The following is a 21,954-nucleotide window of genomic DNA, read 5'->3' as shown; positions in this document are numbered from 1 at the left end:
AGTGAGTTTGATTGAGTAAGCACTTGTAGGTTTGTTTATAGATCGGACTATCTATTATAGTATGTTTTTTGGCAATATTTATTTAAGAAATTTAAGGAAGATAAGGCCGATAAATTGGGTATTGTTTGAATATTTGTTGGACCAGTATATGTTTTTATTTTAAACTTTTCCCCCTTTTGGCTATCATCATTTACCATTAAGAATAATTAATGAATGTATGTATATGACTTTAAACAGGACCAGGACTTAAACCCGCATTATGGGAAGTCGTAATTTTCGACACTCGCCTAAGTGTTTTACTTAATATTGATGGGCACAACTGACAGTTTAATTTTTCTATAGCATTCTAGGTGTGATAAACAAATAATCACTTTCCTTCTCTCATCCCTTGCACCCAACTGTCTAATGACGCGATGTTACTAAGAATTGAGTAAATGTAATGTGTGTTATCGCCCCTCATGCGGCAAACCCATTACAAAATCAACACCAATTGTCACCGCTTGTTCCAACGATTAGTGTGTTTCCTAAATTAGTTGATTGTGATTGTTAAAGCAGCACCCAACTGTGATTCGGTGATTTTATGATTAGGTTTGTTTAGTTTGGCATTTCGTGTTTCCAAGTCACCACTGCTTGTCATAAATCATAAGGCATCCCTAGAAAGCGTTTTGCTATAGTCATAAAGCTTCGCTGTACGTGTTGTTGGCGAAAACGTTATTGCCTGTGTCCTGGATTTTAATCGCTCTTGACACCGGTTGGAATTTTTTTTAGCAACACGGGCCACATAAGAGTAATGGTTATATGAGGTAATGGCGGGCTGCATTCGAAAGTAGGTAGTATCAGAAATTGGTTAGTGAAAAAGTTCGTCAAGTATAGAAATAAATAGAGTCTATAATTAGTCGGCAAAAAAAACGCGGATTAAGTAATGCAGGCGAGAAAATAAGTTCTAGGAAGTTCCGCAGACTTCAAGTCTTCACATTGCGTTATTTGATAACTCGAAGTCTTGTGAGGATAAAAGTATTATCCTCAAGGATGCAGCTGCCTACAACATTCCATTTAAAACCTTGTGTACTAAATATAACATAAATACAGGTAGATGCGTTAGTAACCAGGAGATTACGTCATAAGTAAATTAAACAAGGTGATAATCAGCAGGATAAGGCAAGGTATCAGCTCGGATTCAAGGCGGCCGATTGTATTGACTCGACAGTGATAATGATGATAAGATATGGCTTTCGTTTTAACAGGTAATGCCGATGTTTGTTTGTTGTATTGATGCATGTTCATTTCAATGTTTCTGTTAGGAACTACCTTAGTAAATAACGTCGACGTAGTAAGAAATGGATGTAGAGTTCAGATACATTCAACGTATATTCTCAAAAATACCCAATGGGGGGAAGGAGATCTCAACTTCATTAAGACTCTTTGATATGAAAAAGCGTGTTAAAATAGATTACAAAATAAATGTTGCGTAAGTAATGAATAATATTATATTAAGTTGTCTAAATTTGTCTGCTGTGACCTCAGACAAAACGTCTGAGGTTGTGACCAATGAATATAAATCAGAGACCATTTTGGTCTCTAAATATGTGAAAATAGTATTTGCTGTTATTATTAGTAGACGTAAATGTATGAATCGTATGACGTATCAGTATTAAGTCGTACCTACGTGAATATAGGAAGTCGTGGGTAGTTTTACTGTTTCCAACATACTGAACTACCATTTTCTATTTCCACACGTTAACTAATTAGGAACGCGTGGAATGCATGTGCATTTTACGACGCAATGTGTAAATGACCATAAGCCATTATAATAAGTACAGGAAGAATTTGTCGGTATTTTAAGAGGTGGAAACGTAAACACCAATTTTAATTGCTTCCACAGCTTACACTACAGTTATTTTTGTAGGACTTGGTGGTTAGACTTTGGTGATATTGCCATTTGCGACACCTTTTTCTATCTTACAACATTCGTGTTCTTGTTTGAAGGGTACAGTAAAGAGAGACTTACGTGGCCTTAGTTAGTCCTGTAATCCTATTGATCCATTTGATAACATGCACGTGGGCGGCATTGATCCCTTTCGATACATTGCAGAACAATTTACAAGTATACTGGCGTATCTTCCAAAAAAGTTACAAAAAGCTAAAAATGGAGCCTGCGTGCCATACCGCTAGTTAAACTTTAAGGACACAAGCTATTATCGTTATTCCCGGAAGGCATTCCGGTGTGCTGGGAGTGCTAAATCAAGACGGGGGCCGCCAGGAATAGTATCTTCCCGTTTAACTTGGCGGGATGGCTCATCCAAGGAAGGAATTGTTTAGATCTGTCCATACCACGCATTATTTTGTACTTTTTCTAAAAGTTTCAAGTAAAGCGTTAGTGGTGTCGATTAAATATAATCAATTGCTTCTATGATATTTCCGTATAATGTTAGCGATGCCTGCCACGAATTTCTATCATTAGGCATCATTAATCACCTGCCTCAAATTCCATTATTCTATTCGAATTTGATTGATAAAATCGAAAATTTTCATTTTAATGTTTTTTTGCGACCACGTAACGAGACACTAAATTTTTCTTTGCGTATTTTTTTTGGTCAATCAAAGGATTCAAAGGAATGTAAAGCAACATATACACGTATCAAGGTTCCCATGTACATAAACGAAGTACCGTTATCGTAAGTTCCTGAAGCATTTAGATCTCACAACTTCAAAGTTTCATTCGCCATTATACTAACACATCGCAAGTAGTTCCCGACGACGGGCAAACTCGGTCACGTGTAAGACTAATGAATGGTTAAGTGGTAGCACCATTAACGAGGTCGACGACCCACGTGAGGTCACGAGAACCTGCGTTGCCCAGGGTATATTGTCTGAAGGCATTCTTCAGATGGTACGGGAAACGGTGGTTCGGTCTATGTAGGGCGAATCACATTTTGTTAAAAAAGTTTCTGTCTGAAGAACTTTCAAACATACAGATTATGTATCATTTTTAGGCAGGTTAATATGCTAAAAGTCCTCAAGGGAAGATTCCCAGTCTGCTGCAAAGCAGCTTCTAAATCCCGCGATAAGAAATTTGATAGATTTTTTGCTTTGTCTATAATTTTGTCTGTATATCCAATGTAGAGTAATTTTCTATTAGTTAAATATTTAATCGTTTCCTATTCGTCATATTCCCTTCTATCTTTTCAAATATTTTTTTGCAAAAAAAAGAATAATCAAACGCTTACAGAGCAGAGTCTTAACGTTCTTTAAAATTCTCTCTCCGTATTTCTAGCTTTCATATATATTACTTTAGAATCTTAAAACCAGCATTCCACTCCACATATTTTAACTTCATAAGATCCTTTAAATCTCAGCATTCCGGAGGTTTTGCATAAAATCCTGAAGTTAAAATAAAAAGGCAAGAAATTATAAAACCAGCTCTGAGCAGCAACTCCGCTGTTGGACTGGATTTTTATAAAATTTGCAATTTCAGAAACGGTTTTAAAGAAAAAATGCTTGTGGAATATTTTAACATTTTAATAAAATAAATACTAGAGTTGCTCTAGCGATTTTCCGGTTACATTTTTTTTTCAAAATTGATGTGGCAAACATATATACCTGAAATAGGATTAAAGTCCTACCTGAGGTCAGATCCAATATTGACATATGTGTGGTCTAAGTTAGGTCTCATGTCCATATATGTGTATCTTCTTTACTACAATACCACCGCCATCAATCCAAAATACAACTCTTTACACTGCTGTTATAAAGCAGAAATAAGTGTAGCAGAGGTGCAACCGGAGTCGAACCACGAAGGTCTACCACCTTCAAAATATTATGATAATACAAATCGAAATAGGTATGTTTACATTTCCAATTCGTTTTCAATAGAATGTGTTTTAAATTGTAATCGTATAGACTTAAATAATGTGTTACTCATGATGAACTATAATGGTTCATAGTAAACATTTGAATGACCGTGTTTATTACGGCACAGCCATACATACACCCGTCTTTAGTCCACTCATGATATGAATAACTAAGTAACACGTAACTCTTAAAATTAGCACAATAAGGCTTCGAACACACGTATTGTTAAAATATTTATGTATTGTGTAAATTGATTATTTTGTCACAGTTTCATCATTAAACTAATCATCAAAATAAATTAAGTGAACCAAAAAATAACTAGCGATCTTGTACATTTATATTGAAAATATGTATTTAAATATTTCTTTTAGGTCAACAACGACAACACCAATTATTAGGCTTAACTACGAACCACCAACATTTGGTAACTTGTAGTAAATAAAAAAAAATTGCTAACGTCTTCGGGTCTTCTCCAGAATAGAATTACTCGTAAATGATTTACCTTAGTTCTTTTTCGGCTTTTACGGCTTCTTTTAAGTTGTTGAAATTCTACGAAATGCTGGTTAGGATTTATTCACACTACTAAGTCAGTCGTGTATGTAATAACGCTTCAGTGTATATCCTTAAATTCAACGTGAACGGCGCATCCTCATGTGAATCACGCCAAGTGGTTACACTTGGCTATTGGGACGTTGAAAATAATTTTCTCTATAAGCTCTACGAAACTTCCGCATTACATATATCCAGGCAGAGTGCATGTGTACCTAAAATAGCACGTACAAATTGTAAGTTTTAAAATCACAATTTTTTTAGACAAGTATTTAGCTTGACCAATTTTATATGTAGATTTGTGCTAATTGTATGAGTCATATTCGGCATTCTGTGTCTAGAGTAACAATAATATTTGGGGACATTCCGTCTTCCTTGATAAGAAGACTGCTATTAAGTAGCAAACCCGACATAATATTATTTCAGTCAACAAACGTGCAACTTCAATTGTCTTCTAGTAGGATATTTTGGACCTTTTGAATAACTTTCCCTGTCTTTTTTGGTGACGCTTACAGATGTCTGAGGACTCTAGCGGTCACATAAGATGAGAGTTAAAGATTATATGCTATTTCTTTAAGTAAACAAAAATGAGTTATGTCAATAAACACATATTCAACGTAACTTTAGTATTACATAAACATTACAAGCAATTGAACTTGTTAGTTAGCCTTGAACTTGTTTTTGCTTTATTGGAGTTGCTTGCTAACGGAACCCGGCCAGTTTGGTGTAGCTTTATTACTTCAAACGCATACCTACCGAATTTTACATCACTACATGCATTGACTGACTAACAAAAATGGCATTCTGGTTTTACAACAAAAATGTTCCAATAAAACGCGTGAGGTGCTCAGCACTGGATCTGTGATTAAGAATCTTAGTCTTGATTAGATATAAAATACCCACCTATATGGTCATGAAATTATTTCTTTACAAAAGTTAATATATGAGAGTTTGAAGCTATGGATATGGCTCGCCGGGGAGTATCGCCACACCTATTTATAACGTGAAATAGTTCTTGCATGTTGGTGGAAGTTAATGACGGCTGACTTACATATGAGGCGACCATCCTCAGGAGTGGCAACGCATCTTTAATCGGTTTCAAATAGAACCCTTTCTGTTAGATTTCTATGATTAGCAGGAATACCGTTACCATTAGGTGGGGTGCATGCTCATTTACTTCTTCAATCCTATATAAAATAGTTATAGAGTTTCCAACTTTCAATTTTCATAAATTATTTAAATATATTTTTAGTGTGATAATATTTGAAGGTGGTAGAACCCTTTGTGGTTCGACTCCGGCGGCACCACCGCCACACCTATTTCTACCTAATAACTGCAGTGTTAGGTGCTGCTGTGTTCCGGTTTGAAGGGTGTGGTAAGGGAGAAAGACTTTTCCGAGGCATTCTAGCTTAGTCCTCAGGGGTAGCGGCGCATCTGTGGCCGACCTCAGGTAGGAATATCTAATCCTATCTGGGGTTTATTACAGATGTCCATGGGCGGCAGTAGCCACTTACCATCAGGTGGACTGCATGCTCGTCTGCTACTCTTATATTATAAAAAAAAAATAATAATAATAATAATAATTTTGCGTAGTGACGCAATTACTCACTGATTTAGTTTCTTTATCATTTCTATGTAGCAGTTGTCGTATCATCGTGTTCTATAAACAGATTAGCGAGAATAAAATGTAGCAAGACCTAATTTCTTCGCATCGGAAACGGCGTGTCATATCCGCTGCGTTTCGTCCTTCATATGTTCATTTCCTGACACAATTCGCGGTGCTCGTGGCTCAGTAGCCTCCGCATGTAACTAGATATAAGGATAAAATTTACAAGACGTGGCTACTTCGTGAAGTAATACTTTCCTTGCTATTGTTTTGGTTTGGAGTTGGCACCTGACCTCAAGTAGTGATGATGATTCCCCTGAGAATAACACATGCATGGCCCATTTTAATTAAGTTGTAACGTTTCATTTTAGTATCTTTGCCTAATATGCCTGGAGTGAAAATACGTGTTGCGGTGGTGCCGCTGCAGTCGAAACCCAAAGTGTTATCGCCTTCCGATTAAAAGAACCAATTATGGCTCTACAAATTTTATTTATCTACCATTTGGGACTAAAACTTACTCTGTCACGGTGCTTTAGGGCAGATTGTTGAATCTCTGAAACTTATGAATCCTTTAAAATCACTTTTATCCATTGTATTTGTTGGTAATGAACGGAAAAAGGAATTAAAAGATCTCATGAATGGCAGCCACTTATAACATTTGGATTCTACTATCAAACTCCAATTCTATTTCCACGTGCGCTATGTTTACGATTCTCCCCGAATTCCGATCGTGTCGCAATACTTTTTTTGTGTCGTTTCACTCATCTAATTCTAAATATAAATTGATTGAACTCAGCGAGTGGAATCACGCTATTCAGAAATGGCTCTTATTAGGTGTACAGAATTTTCTTTCGGTTAATTTCCATTTATTTTCTTTTTCGATGAGTTTCGTGTATTTTTGAAACTAAATCATATTTTATCCAATTTCACCTGAAATTGGATAAAATATTATCCAATTTCACCTGAAATTGGATAAAATATTAGTATAAAAACTGTGGTAAGCATTTCTTGATTGTTTAGTATTTTGGATGATTTTTGCTTCACTTTAATGACGTATCTGTACAGATGCAATATGTGACTGATAGTTTTAGATAGATAAATGAATTCAAAGGCCATGCATGAATGTCATTCGTTGTCCAGTCGTCTTAGACGGATGTTTGGGATCAACCCCCAACAAGATTAAAGGCTTACCGGAGATCGACTACGAATGAGCTGCTAAATTTAAAGACTAAGCCAGAAGCCTGCGTGTTAGTGACAGAAAACAATATGTGGCTGCCGTACTGCTGCACTCCAAGAACGAAAACTACCAACTTCACCCCATCAATTCAACTTTACGAATTAAGAAGATATAACTGCGTCCACAAGGATCTTCCAAGGATCTTAGTACATTAGATAGGTACCGGGTAGCACGTGGCGACACGCTTTCGGTAGCACGTGGCGACACGCTTTCTACTCCACACCGCTACGACACACGTCACGTACTAAGACGGACGTTCCGACCACCGGCGTGTTGACAGCCACTCAAACCTATATGGCAGGACAATGTTCCATTAGCACTTGGCGCATGCTGGCTTCATTGTGTTCAAGTGGTAAGGAGCTGATATTGATCTGTTGTTAAATGTTTACTGCGATATGGTTATCGAATGTAATTTAATTTTCATTTTTATGTGTTTGTTTTTGCCTTTTTGCAACTCTTCTAATGCTTTGGAATAAGTGGAGTTTGCACTAATTGTAACCAAGTTGTGTAAAAAGAAACATGCCTAGCAAGGTGATATAAAAAGTCTGAAAATATTAATATCTTATTGACATGCAAAATCATGTAGCAGGACTCCATTGCTGTTATAAAGGGAAACGTGTATTTCGGCCTCTAAAAATACTATATGGTTGGTAATATTGTTGTGCAGGGCGCAATATTAAAAACAACATGAACATGGTAGAAAATCACTTTATATGAAACATAAACATACAGAGAAAACCACGTGTACAAGCGAATGTTACTCGTACGTACGTAGAAACATATTTGTTATGTGGTAACGCTTAAATTACATTCAATGCTGATCAAACCAGCCTTCTACCACGTTTTTGTTTTGTTCAATATGACTAAAATATAATAGATCAAATTAATGTTGTTCAGCTTATCCATCCCTCTTATCTAAAACGACAAACTAACTGTACCATAACACACATGATTTTCCCTTATGGCCCTTATGGACTTGCCACCTCTGAATGCTATCGTATGTACTATATGTACTTGTATAGTTTACTTTATTAAGTACAAATAACTTATGTGTTTATGATCCAACTAAAGGTTTTGTAGCCACACCTTACTGTGAAGATTACTGCGATGACGCGCCTAGCTCCGCCAGTATTCCGCTATACACGGTTTTTCAATGTTTACATTACTTATTCTCTATTGTTACTTGTGTGTGAAAGTCTCGTTAAATCAGTTCAATCGTTTCTAAGATTAGTGTGTACAGAGAGACGAAGAAATTGAATTTAAAAAGTTTGTTGGTAGACTACGAAACAACCGCCCTTATTTCTGCCTAATGATAGCAGTGTTATAATCTATTAAAGATGAAAGAGTGTGGTAAGAGGAATGCACTTATATGAGGCATTGTAGTTTTTAGGCAGGGTACAGATGCGTTTGAGTTCGATCCTATCTGAGTTTGATTATAGATGTCAATGTAAGCTTACATCGGATGGACTACGTGCTCGTTTGCTATTACTTTCGGTGATAGTGCCTTAGGTTAACTTATAACTCATCTTAATATCTTCTAAATATATCAGTTACTTTAAAATCACAGACGGACACTTTAATTTTATTTATTTGTATAGATGTTACGCGGCTCAAGTCAATTTGTTGTGAGTCATAAAGTTGTTAAGTAGTAAACACGTAAGCGCGCACATGTTTAATTTGTTTTTAACATTTATGACATTATTTATTGTACAGCCGGAGGGACATGATCAGGTGTATGAGATAAAATGATAGCAGAACGGTATTCAGAGATAAAAGCGACAGGATACTTAGGCATTAGCCTATGGTAGTAGTAATCGCACCTATGGTTAATCTCCAGTCCTATTTGAAGTCTGGCAGCGGTGGTTACTTGTTTTCAGTTGGGGGCGTGCATCGCCGACCTCACATAACATTGTGTAGCGACTTCCCGCTACGAAATGTTATATATGAGATCGGCTACAATTGTAAAAAATGTATTGCACTTTAGTCTAAATTTATGTGCGATCCAATTCTATGGGCTACCATGAAAATTGCCTATCGCAGTAACTATCACAGGATATCTTGTATCTGGCTATCTGTTGATAAACAATCGGGCTCTCGAGATAACACTGCCACTTGCATACCGTGTGAAGTGGCAGGTGGATGAATGACCAATACTTGTGAATGTGCAATTGAAATTTATATAACTGCATTTATATTATACCTTTTCAGGGTTCCGTGTGGAAGTTTATACTAAGCTGACGCCATCAAACAAATCTATACACCATGCCCACTTGTCCTATAGCACTTTAGAACAAATAGAGAAACGAATTTACTATAGTAAGGCGTATCATACTATAGAAAGAATTAAATTTTAATGTGACCAAATAAAAACATCTATGCTTGTTTCGTTATCATTAAGAATTTTGTTTTGGTGCCTATGATCGATTGAATCTTAAATTCATAGGTCTACCTAAAATCCTTAAATCCAGCTTCTAAAGCTATGTACTTAAATACGTAATCCTTGGCAAAATATTTTTTGACTTCACTGGCTTATAGTTATAGGGTGTTCTCTATAGTTTTTCTCTTTACCATAATTATGAACTTTTCCCTTCACATTCCCTCCCCTAACTGTTTTATATAATTTATTATTTCCGCGGGTATCATTCGAACAGTTACCACATTTCGACCGCAAATTTCCCTTCTAGCGGGGTGATATCGCCAACAAATAGTAGCGGTGATTCATCGTAGAACCGACTTGAATTTGTTATTGAATGACTCATCTGCATTGTCATACAACTCATATGTGATCTGATATGCCGCTATATACTTACGAACACGTGTTTTTAGACAACTTATAATATTTCTCGTCGCACGCGCATATTTTTTCGAGGTGTCGTGCAGGATTAACAGATAACTGAATTGGGTCTGAGCTGTAATGATGGAGTGTAAAGGATTTTCTTCCAGGTTTTATTTTAATTAGTATCTGTGCGATTTTGATGTTCCCCAGCTTTGCTTATAACAGCAGCGTTAGGCGTTGCTTTTCAGTCTGAAGAATATTGTAAGGACTTTCAAAATCGTCATCAGGATTAAAATGCATTTGTGGTAGATCTCTAGTGGGACATCAATTGTATTTAAAGTTGATAACAAATACTAATGTGTGGCATTGACCACTCAACGTTGGACTACATAATGCACGTTGCGCTAGGCGGAATAACCTAAAACATTTTCGGAGGTCAGTGGCATGTTCTTCAAAACACTGATAACGATCATTAAAGACAGATTACGACCTGTCAGCGTCTTGTCACAGACTTAATCTACGAGATAAGCATAGTAGATACGACATCTACACAAAGTTTTTGGGTAATTGTCCTCTGAGTTGTCTCTATTGTCATCGCAAGTACCCATCAATAATGAGCGCACATTGTTTTATTCGCCGATCGTCCGACTGCGGTTGTCCCAAGGTGCGTGACGTCATGAATCACTAATGCTAAGCCTCATCGGCCTCCGCGCCGATCTTGAACTACAAACCGGACAGCCGGCTTACGTCATCGGCGTATGCGCAGTGCGACCGAGGCTTTCGGACATGTAATGCGATTTTTAAGCAATAAAACGAAATCGAAATATTTATACGATTTTCAATGTCAATAACGTCGCCTTTGCGAGATTTTGAAGAAGAAACCGCCAAAGAAACTTCATAATTTACATCTTTCCATATAAGTATATCGTTATATTCCATATCGTTTTTTATTTAAGGCGTGTGTGGAGCTGAAACTGTTTCAGATCACACGCTTTTCTAATACGCGTTTTAAAAAAATGTCTATCTCTTCACAAACATTTTATTTTGGGTGTAGTGGTAACCAAGTTATTTGGTCATAATCATACGTTATTAAGTAGTATATTTATACGATTGATAACTCTAATGGGTTTACGTCATCGCTATATATGGTTTTCCGTGTGTAGCGTCCAGAGTCCAGACTTACATGACTTATTAACCGACTTCCTATAGAAAAGAGGTCATCAATTCGTTGCGTATATTTATTATAAGTTACGATAAAGTACGTGCTTTGTAGAGTGGTAACTGCTGACCAAAATTGTAATTCTATTGCAGTGGACATACATAGTAGTAATCCTCGAAAGGGATTTTACCTGTACATCATCTTCCCTTGTATTCTTTGTTTACAATATTAGATTTTTTCGCTTTTACTTTTATATGTGCCGTGATAAGCAAGATAACAAGGAAAATTTCGGAAATAATGGTGTCATAGTGACCGTATTCATTTTACACATTGATAAGCCCGATACTGCAGTCAACGCCACCCTGAAATACAAATACTAAAAATATTAAGTGAGAATAAAAAGTTTTGATTCATTTCCTATAATTAAACGGAAAAGTCCTCGAAAAGGTCATAACTTCTACGTAGTGTGGAAGACAATGACCGACTAATGTTTTTCAAATATCAGTAGGTACATGTAGTCAAGCAGAGAAACGTTACCGCAAGCCAAACCACCAAGTAGTCACGGTAAATTAATACGGAAAGCTGCAGACTACTCCCCGAACGAAGGATAGTGAAAATGTTACTACCTACTTAATTACTTTGTAAGCAAGTTAGTTACAAATTAAATACATGCATGTTTTATGCTTATGTGGGAAAATACTTAATGTTATGTGAGTTTTCAACACTGTTAAATAGCAAACCAAAATAGCAAATGTAAATAATTCTTAGTTATTCATACGTGTTTTACTACTAGATTAACAAGTAACTTGTCCCACGGGAGGTATGCTGCTAGAGCGCTGGTTACAAAGCTTAAAGCGCTAAAACATTTCGTTAATCCAGAATATCTAATATCCTAAGTGAAGCTTAAGGTGAAATGCGCAAAGCTCGCTACTAGTCTATTCAAGCTATTTACTTTATTCTTAAGACCTACTTCTAATAAAAGCAGTAGAAAGTGGAAAAAGTAATTATTTCTTTGTGTTGTATCTATGAACCATTTACTTATGGTATTAGTACGAATTGTTTGTTTCCCAAATAAATAAATACGAGTAATGTGTAAAGTGTATGAATGACTGCTAATGGCTAAACATATGCGCTTCAGTATATCGGTATGTCCATTTGAACAGTTTAATAATATCCTACACAAGTAGGTCCGTAACTCAAACACCGTCTTTAGCAGCAGAGTGACATAGCGGAATATGCTCCACAACTCTCTCAGTTGTTGGTCAGAATTTATTTTATAACATGGTAGTGTCAAACGTATTGTCACTCCTGAGGACTAAGATGGTCGCTCATATTAGTCACCCAAGCATACCCTTTATCGAAGCGCAAGAATTGCTTCACGCTAGAATTAGGTGTGGCAGAGGGACTTTTACGCTCAATATTTACTTAATTTACATTTATCATAGTAGATCAACCAATAGATGTCAATCATTAATAGTCGAAGTCGACAGGAAGAAAGGTTGTGATGCTAGTCCAAATTTACACCATATAACCTAACCTAATTATTTCCAGATAGTATTTTCGTTCAACACCTTCGCGTTAAGATACATTTTAAATTTCTTGATAAAAATTGCCCTTGTTTCTCTGACAACACAACTGCAGTAAATGTGCAAGATCCACAAATAAATTTGTTGTTTCGCTTGAATTCAGGGCAACATTATATCGCTGATGTGACGCATACTTAACATCACATTTGGCGCCAATTAAAGGGCTTTACTTTTGATAATAACTCTGTGTTTTCTGTGAGGTAAATTGCTTTTGGTTTGATAGCGCTAATCTTGTTGCTGCCTTGTGTCAGCTTCGTATATTATGTAATGTGCAATGCTCTGATTTGACTGGTGGGGTAAAGTACACCGAGCAAGCATTTTATTTGTAACTGACGTTAGGTAGGACTTCTGTTTTACTTCGTACCTTAGAGATGTCATGCTCATTTCTTCGTTATATTACATAATAAAAGTTATTATAAACATAAAGAAGCGCTAATCTGCGCAGACATACACGCGTGCCTTCAAATTATGGAAATTTATTATGATGTTAGTAATATCCTATATCGATATTGGGTAATATCCGGCGTCGGAAGCTATCTTGTTAGCAGTTTGACCTTTAGGTTTAACTACAACTTTACCTACATTGTAAGGATGGTTAAGGGCATAAGAGGTCTGTTTGTAATTGAAAGTAACTGTCATTTTTAAGCTCTTTTGCTGCGTGACATTATAGTGTGTATTTTTGGTTTGATGCGTTTTGATTATTTATTGTGGAATTGATATACCTACCAAGCAGGCGTGATTGTAAGTGGACGCTACCGTTCATTAATATGAACAACCAAATAGGATTTCAGTTTTAGATCGGCTCCAGATACATACATGTTTATTTTAGTGTATACGGCAAATAGATTTTTATTTTATTTCGGAATCTCTGCCTTTACTCCCCATTGATGTCTGTCGCTGTATGTCGATTGTATGTCGCTGAGGACTTAGCCGTTATGTTCATGACACCATCTATCCCTTATAACGTTCTACAAAGCTGAACACACCAGCAAGTACTGCTGGCAACAACAGGATTATAAGTAGGTAAATAAATATTTCCCACATTACCTGTAAATTCCTCTAAAATATTTCGCACGAATACTTGTTTTCTACCATAACATGAAATGTAACTTAGTTATAATGTTATGTTATGTGCCCCTAAGGACGGTAACCCAAATGCGTCAGTATGCGGCCTATATGTTACCTATACGGCGTGCTTGCCCCAGTTGCGTCGAGGCTTTTCCATGTCATATCCTATGCATTACTGCATATAAATAAAAATTAAGTGTATGTTGTGTTTAAAAAACTATTTTTTAAGTACAGAATAATATGACACTGTTTCGTCATCGTCAACCCATTACTGTTCCACTACTGGGCACAGGTCGCTCTCAGAGTAATAGGGGTTTAGGCCTTAATCCTCCGCGCTGGATAAATGCGAATTGGTAGAATTAGCTTACTCTCAAAATATTCAAAGTCATAAGTCAAAGACTCTACAAAAAGCGTAAGATAACACGCTTGGTTCCAAAAATTAAATATAGTTAAAAAACTAAAGAACACGCTTTTATGATAAAATCAACTAAAAAGTAGGAAATAATTTTCAATCTAGGAATCAATTAAGGAACAGTAAATTGTATAATTGTGGAAAAAGTGTTGGGTGCTTTTCGAAAATTGATAAGTGGAGTACAAACGTACAGCCCAAGCTAATAAAAGCGTGTTAAAAATAAAAATCGCGCGCTGAGGGTCACACGAGCAGACCTGAGCGTCGCACCTCGTATGCTAATATGGCGTATATTATGTCGTATGCCCCAGTTTCCCGTAAAGGCTTCTCCATCATATCCTATACATCCGTCATATTACGATGTCCGCCATTACTGCGATGCGGCGCTGACATGCAACAAGCGGGCGGCGGGTCAACGACCCGCAGTTTATGAATTTTGGCACGCGATGTCAAAAAGAAAAAGTGTTTTGCGTTTTTGCCTTTTTGTTCCCGAGACGAAGACAATACGATGGAATTATTCTTAAGTCCTTGTGCTAGAGTACAAAGTATATTGTTGTTGGTGGTTACATACATTCTGAAGTCATTAAGATACGTAATATTGTATGTAAGATATTGTATGTAATTCTTGAAAAGATTTCGTGAGTTACGACTTTTTCACCTACTTTTTATAACACACAATCATACATTCATCATCTAAAATTAGATTTGAATATGAAATAATCTCATTTCAGTTTTATTTCTGTACACAGTTATATACATGTACCTAATATTGCAGAAGTAGTGGAACTCTTATGGGTAAATTCAGGTCTTTTTTTATAATATAGGAATAGCAGACGATAAGCATGCAGTCCACCTGATGGTAAGTGGCTACTGCCGCCCATAGACATCTGTTATCAACCTCAGATAGGATTAGATATACCTACCTGGGGTCGGCCACAGATGCGCCGCTACCCCTGAGGACTAAGCTGGAACGCCTCGGAAAAGTATGTCTCCCTTACCACACCCTTTAAAACGGAACACAGCAGCGCCTAACACTGCTGTTATTAGGAAGAAGTAAGTGTGGCGGTGGTGCCGCCGGAGTCGAACCACAAAGGGTTCTACCATCTTCGAAGGTACCACCGGCACTAACCTTTACATCTATTTCTTACATATAACAGCAATGTTAAGCGCTGCTGTGTTCTAGTTTGAAGGTTTAAGGTATATCGTATGTCTCTATGACATGGTTACACATAGTCCTTAGGGATGCTATCCTTGAGGGCTAAATCGGAACAGACATTTCGACAAAAATGTATGAAAAGAAATGTTATTGTTTTAGTTGAAAGGATTTCAGCTTGAGAATCGTCGTGAAACTCGAGTCCAAATGGCTTGCTTAAAAGCTTAACAATAGGATGAAAAAGTACATAGCTTAGCGTCGTCAGGGTGACTGAACTGAACACTGAATTACAGTAACTAGATATTTTACTGAGTTTTTATAGAGTCCTTTTATCTATTGTTACAATAAATACTGTATAAATTGACCTTGCTTCTTTTATTTAGTCTGGACCCACTAGGTTATACTCTACTAGGTAATCGATCACTATTGCCCATGGCCATCCGATGAATTTTAAGTCCTATATGAAGCCAGTCGCTATGTTTCTTTAAATATTAAATAGCACGCCTCGTGTAAGTGATTCTATAAATGAACTTAATGCATCCTTTAAACATTACTGTTATAAAGCAGAAATATATGGAGCGGTCGCGAGGTCGGAGTCAATCTACCCAGAATTACCTTAAAACCGCATGAAGCTACATTTATGTTCTGGGTATTTGTGTATTTGTTTCTGTGTGCGTCCATAATGACAATAATACACGGAATTCCAAAGTGCAACTGGACGTGTAAAAAGGACAACAGATTTCTTCCAATAAAACGTGTCATCTTTGTTTCAGGTTCCAGCACAACAAAATCTACACATACATCGGCGAGGTGCTGGTCTCCGTGAACCCGTACAAAAACCTCGACATCTATGGCACCCAGCAGATGGCGCAGTACCGGGGGAGGGAGATGTTCGAGGTGCCCCCACACGTGTACGCGGTCGCTGATGCCTGTCAAAGGGTCCTGCGGCAACAGGTGAGAGGTCCTTTGTAGTCATAGCAGACGAAGTGTTAAATAAGCTACGAGCTCACCAGCACATCCAATTGGTTAAGAAATTGTAAGGGTGGTAGAAATCTTTGTAATTTGACTCTGGAGATACCACGACTTGTGACAGCAGATGTTTTTTGGATTTAGAGGCAAGATAATACAAATAGTTACACGACGCGATTCAGTTTAGTTAATTTAGTTCTCAGGTGGGCAATGGGCAGATCTGTAGCCGACGATAGGACTGCAATCTTATTTAATACTTACTTTTTGTAAAAAAAATATTGCATTGCAATTAGAATAGAGACTTTTATTACATGAGATTTATTTGACTTATATAATACCATAAACTGTCCCATAAACTAGCTTTCAGATAGAATTAAGTTAGTTCGTCTGCGATTATAACATAGTGACTATGATTATAAGTGGCTTTCATTTATTACCTTACAACACAAATGTTTAAAATCACAGACATACACTTATTATTTATAGTTATGAGGGACTTGCATGGTTCTTTATTTTTACGACGCGTACCTACACTTTATTACCGCGATACATTTCGCCGACCAAACGTTCCCGGCAATAAAACTTGTGACCATTCGTAAACCCTGACTATCCACGGACCACCCATAACCCCATCCCCGGGAACAAATTGAAAGCAATGAGCATTTAATATAATTGGAAAGTAGATTTAGATTATTCTAAACGGGATTATAAAACTAAATTAATTGTACATGTTTATAAATGCTACTACTTCCATAATACATAGGTATATAAATAATGAAATAAACATATAATAGTAAAGGAAGACGCAGTCCTCCAACGTTAACTTGATCACTGCCGCACACGTCGGTACATTTGTTAATTAAAGTGAACAAAATTTGTTGCTGATTATTTATAAGTTTGACGTAACAAACGAAGCATGCAGACCACCTAATGGTAAGTGGTCACCGAATCCCATGGACATCTGTTACAAACTCCAAATAGAACAGAGCTTCTACCAGAAGCCGACCTCAAATGCGTTGACAGTTGACACTCAAGAACTGAAATGGTCACCTCATATGAAAGTGGCCTACAAAGCAAATGCTCAAGTATTGAATCGTCCTTATTAAATTGCGAATAAGTTTGATGAATAAACATTCGTTGGTGTTTGGATGGAAATAAGACATGACATCATGTACTTCTCGCGGATCTGTGACGCAAAAAATCTCGCTTCTGCCAAGTGGGAACTATAGGTAATTGTTTGTAAGCATTGTGTTATTAAATTTAACAACTTCATGTTAAATGCAAATTGTCATACTTATAATTAGTTGCTTTATTGTATCAGTTTGTTTACTGGGAACATGTGGATCTATTATATTAATATATACTTAACACAAATTTTGAAATATAGGTAGTATTTTTTATAGGTAGATAATATTATAAATATGAGTATTAAGTCTCATTTCAAATGTAATTATCATGCGATTGTTGTGATTATTTACTGCAGTGTTTAAATTGTTGCACTGGAATTCTAAATATTTTCGAGGTAAAAACCGCTTATATCATACTTTGTTAAGTCCCCTATCTTTGCGGAAAAATCCCCTCAAAATAGGTTTTCCTTTACCATTCGCTTATTCATATATACTGACGGAAAAAATATTCGGATAACACAAAATAACCGAGTGTTTTATAACTAAATATATATAATATTAATCCAAGTTTTAAATAGGTACTTACCATTGCCATACATGATTTTTATTCCGACTTATGGCAACGTAAGTATTATCTACGTCATATTTACCATAGGAAAAACATAAGAATATGAGTAAAAGAACGCTCATATCCAGAACAGAAAAAAATCTGCTATTGTATTTATATCCTTTAGATATCTATGTAGCCTCGAATTGAACGGTACCTCAGTATAATGGTACCTCAGTATAATGGTACCTCAGTATAATGGTACCTTAGTATAATGACCGCTCTGTCACGCGGATTCTTTTTTATTCTTTAATTTTTCTACAGGGCAGAGACACATGTGTGCTCATATCGGGCGAGTCGGGCGCGGGCAAGACGGAAGCCTCCAAGTTCATCATGAAGTATATAGCCGCGAACACAACACAAGTACACAGAGAGTATATAGACAGGTTAGTAAGAATGCTAAGAGGAAGGGTCAAAATTATTATTTGTTTATAGCAAAAATCAACGAAGTAAAAATAAATGTATTGGATTGGAATAGTAAATGTATTGGATTGGAATAGCCTCAGGAGGAAATGCTAAAGTACTGGTATGTATATCAACATATTTGAAAAAATGCTAGAATCCTCCTTGTTTCCACTACGGTGGCATAACCTATTACTGTAAGCAAGGCTAAGTCTTCCACCCTAGTGTTTGTATCTACAGCTTGTGGTAAGACTGAGATCAAGGCTGTCCAAGTTAATTCTCAGGCATAAAAAGGCTTCTCTGGTTGACCTCATCCAAAAATATAGTATGTCCAAATACAGTTATTTCTTCTTAAAGTAAGAGCAGTTTGTATATCCTGGCTTTTTCATTCTAAACTGATCACATGTTGATGAGGGGTAAAATAAGGATTTCATAAATAGCTAATGGATGTTTTCTAGTGGTTTTACTGGCCAAATTCAGCTACCTCTAGTGTAGGAAACTGTAACAGACTACCCAAATGTAAGCAAACCAGACAAATATAACCGAATAGGTACGTGTACACATAACGCCACGAGACGTCGCCGCTTTTGTAAGTTCCGAGAAGGTGAGCTTGTTTTTATCGTTTTGTCCGAATATAGGTTTGTACGTCAGTCCGCCTCGGGACATGGGAAACAATGTATAATAAAACCAGTTTAATTTTTTATGTTTCGAAAATTTATATTTATTTGTATTATTTAGATCTTAGTTATTTATATTAAAACGTATCTGTTATGTATGTATGTTATGGACATGTGGAATTAACTAAAATTAAAATGGGTTTAAATTATTCGTTTAAAGTTTCTTAACAAATATCACTACGTACTAGTTTATTCTACTCAATATCTAAATAAAGTAATTCACACCCTTAACTTATTTTTTTTTACTTTCAGGGTCAAAAACGTATTAATTCAGTCGAACTCAATCCTCGAAACATTCGGCAACGCGAAGACAAATCGAAACGACAATTCGTCCCGCTTTGGCAAGTACATGGACATCCACTTCGACTACAAGGGGGACCCGGTGGGCGGCCACATCAGCAACTACCTGCTGGAGAAGAGCAGGGTCGTCAGCCTACAGCCGGGCGAGAGGAACTTCCATGCCTTCTATCAGGTTACAATCAATTACATTTTTAACCGACTTCAAAAAAAAGGAGGTCCTGTATTCGACCGCTATGTATGTATGTTTGTATGTATGGCCGCGATTTTCTGAAAAACTACTGATCCAATTCCGATATAGTTTCGGTTATTAATATTGTACATTGAGCAAAAATTAAATATCACATTAAAAATACATTAAATAAAAAAAATACAGGAAATAGTTTAATATAAAGATTTGTAAAGAAGCTTTAGACAAAACCTATAATGCGTGGATAAACAATGTTAATGGGCATGAGCAACCGTTACGTGTTGAACAAATTTGGTAAAGGGAAAGAAGAAAATGTACCTATTGCATATGAAAAATTGTTATAAGAAAGTATACAAGAATTTATATAACTACTAAACATATGTTGGTTTGCACTGCATGAAATATAGAAACCCCATTAAGCTCCAACCTTGTGTATGCACCACAGTCCACAACCTAATCAATAGTAACAATACCTACGCTACACATATACTTGTGCAGCATAAAAAGTACGGTATTACGTATCCAAAGCCGACGTATTGAGGGCCGCAATGACGGCACAGTTCTGTAATTATGTCAGTGTAACGATAGAACATTGTTATCCACAACCACTGCAATGTTATTGTTACCGTGCTGTGTTTATCTTGTCGCTCGTGCCGCCGTCTGGCTATTTGATAATACCGAAACTTAGCACACGTATACGGCGATGTTGGTATTATGTAACGTTTTGTCTATCGTTTAAAGACTGATAAGGAAAGGACTTATACATATAATGCATATAAAATTCGTCCTCTGAGCTACTACAGAGGACTTAGTTGTAGGAGGATTGAAATTGTTCCTGAGGTCGGCCACAGTTGAGGGGAGGGGTTCTTAGATAGAACGTCAATTTCCGTTTTCATCTCGTCTTGTCCTCAAAACATGTCCAAAACATCCATTGGCGACAGTGTCCACTTACCATCAGAGGCCGCCAATTAATTTAATTTTAGACTTCCTCACCCCACAACTGTAGCACTGACAACTTTTAATTGATATTTCACCTCATAATCAGATTTCGATGAGACGATGAGAAACAATCTTAGCGGAACACATTCTTAGTTTCAATGTGAGCTAAAATACTTACATTTAAGAATTTAATAGAGCTTTCTCAGGTACTGTGGTTTTCCATGATATTCTCTTCGTTGTTTTAGCAAGCGACATATAATTTCAATAATAATAATTGATTGAATGTAATTATTTTCGTTCCAGCTCCTCAGCACAAACAACAACATCACGAAGAAGTTCAACCTATCCTCCAGCGCGCACTACAAGACGCTGGGCAGTGAGCGGTGCACCGCGCACGATTCTAAGCTGTATTCAGTTACGAATAGTGCCTTCTCTGCCCTGGGCTTTGCCCCTTCTGTAGTCGAGGATATATGGAGTATTGTCGCTGGAGTCATATTGCTGGTAAAGTTTCTTGATAAAATTATAGCCGCTATTTTGTTGAAGATAAAATAGTTTTAGCTTAGTGAGATTTCAATTACTTTGGTTTTTAATTCGAGAGATAATTAGATGTATCATGCTTAGGGAGTGGTCTTGCTTTGTTTTAATGTGGAGTTTTAGATCACGATAGCGTGACTTGGAAACACTAGTGACGGTATCTCTTAAGGAATTGCAAAAAGTCGCAACAGAAGAAATGAGTAGGTACAGCGATAACGTTATCCATGGTTGAAGTACTTATTTATCTATTTGATCTGTTCAAAATAATAATAAAAAAAAAAAAAAAACAAAAATTAAGCATTGTTATCTTTATAATTAAGTTATCATAAGAACCCCTTTCGTTCAGGTAAAGTTCTATATCACTGAAGCCCTATTACTTTCAAACTTTTAATGTAAGCTGAATACAACTACAGGGTGAGCTAACACTGAAACTTTCGAATTAGTATTACCTTTGCACATTTAAAGTAACCAATCAACTCCGTTCTAGGGCGAGCTAACGTTCACGGAGGCGGGCGAGGGCCAACACAGCGTGGGCGGGCCGCTGGCGGCGTGCGTGGCGGCGCTGGGCGTGTCGGCGGCGGCGCTGCGCGGCGCGCTGGCCGGCCGCGTGCTGGCCGCCGGCGGCGACCTCGTCAACAAGGAGCACTCGCTCTCCGACGCCAACTACACGCGCCTCGCGCTCGCCAAGGCCGCCTACGATAGACTCTTCACGTGGATCGTGCAACAGGTCCGCTATTCACACTATGTTTCTCTGTTGTTTGGACTTTTGTGTCTACTATGCACTCTATCAAAAACGTCATGAATAATGAAACTCGTA

At 36.9% G+C, this 21,954-nt stretch overlaps 1 protein-coding gene across 1 annotated transcript in view; it reads left to right on the top strand.

Moving 5' to 3' along the window:
- Myo31DF (Unconventional myosin ID) overlaps positions 1 to 21,954 on the top strand; it is a 38,554-nt gene that overhangs the window by 7,998 nt on the left and 8,602 nt on the right. The window contains exons 2-6 of the mRNA XM_073092761.1: positions 16,169 to 16,349; positions 18,363 to 18,484; positions 19,430 to 19,649; positions 20,907 to 21,104; positions 21,625 to 21,864. Coding sequence (XP_072948862.1) covers positions 16,169 to 16,349; positions 18,363 to 18,484; positions 19,430 to 19,649; positions 20,907 to 21,104; positions 21,625 to 21,864 — 961 coding nt within the window. The remainder of the gene's footprint in view (positions 1 to 16,168; positions 16,350 to 18,362; positions 18,485 to 19,429; positions 19,650 to 20,906; positions 21,105 to 21,624; positions 21,865 to 21,954) is intronic.

Source organism: Epargyreus clarus, unplaced genomic scaffold (genome assembly GCF_041222505.1).
Source record: "Epargyreus clarus isolate Ecla_fem2 unplaced genomic scaffold, WU_Ecla_fem_2.2 ptg000004l, whole genome shotgun sequence".
NCBI lineage: Eukaryota > Metazoa > Arthropoda > Insecta > Lepidoptera > Hesperiidae > Epargyreus > Epargyreus clarus.
Note: the sequence above shows the minus strand (reverse complement) of the source record. Positions and strands in the feature narration are given on the sequence as shown.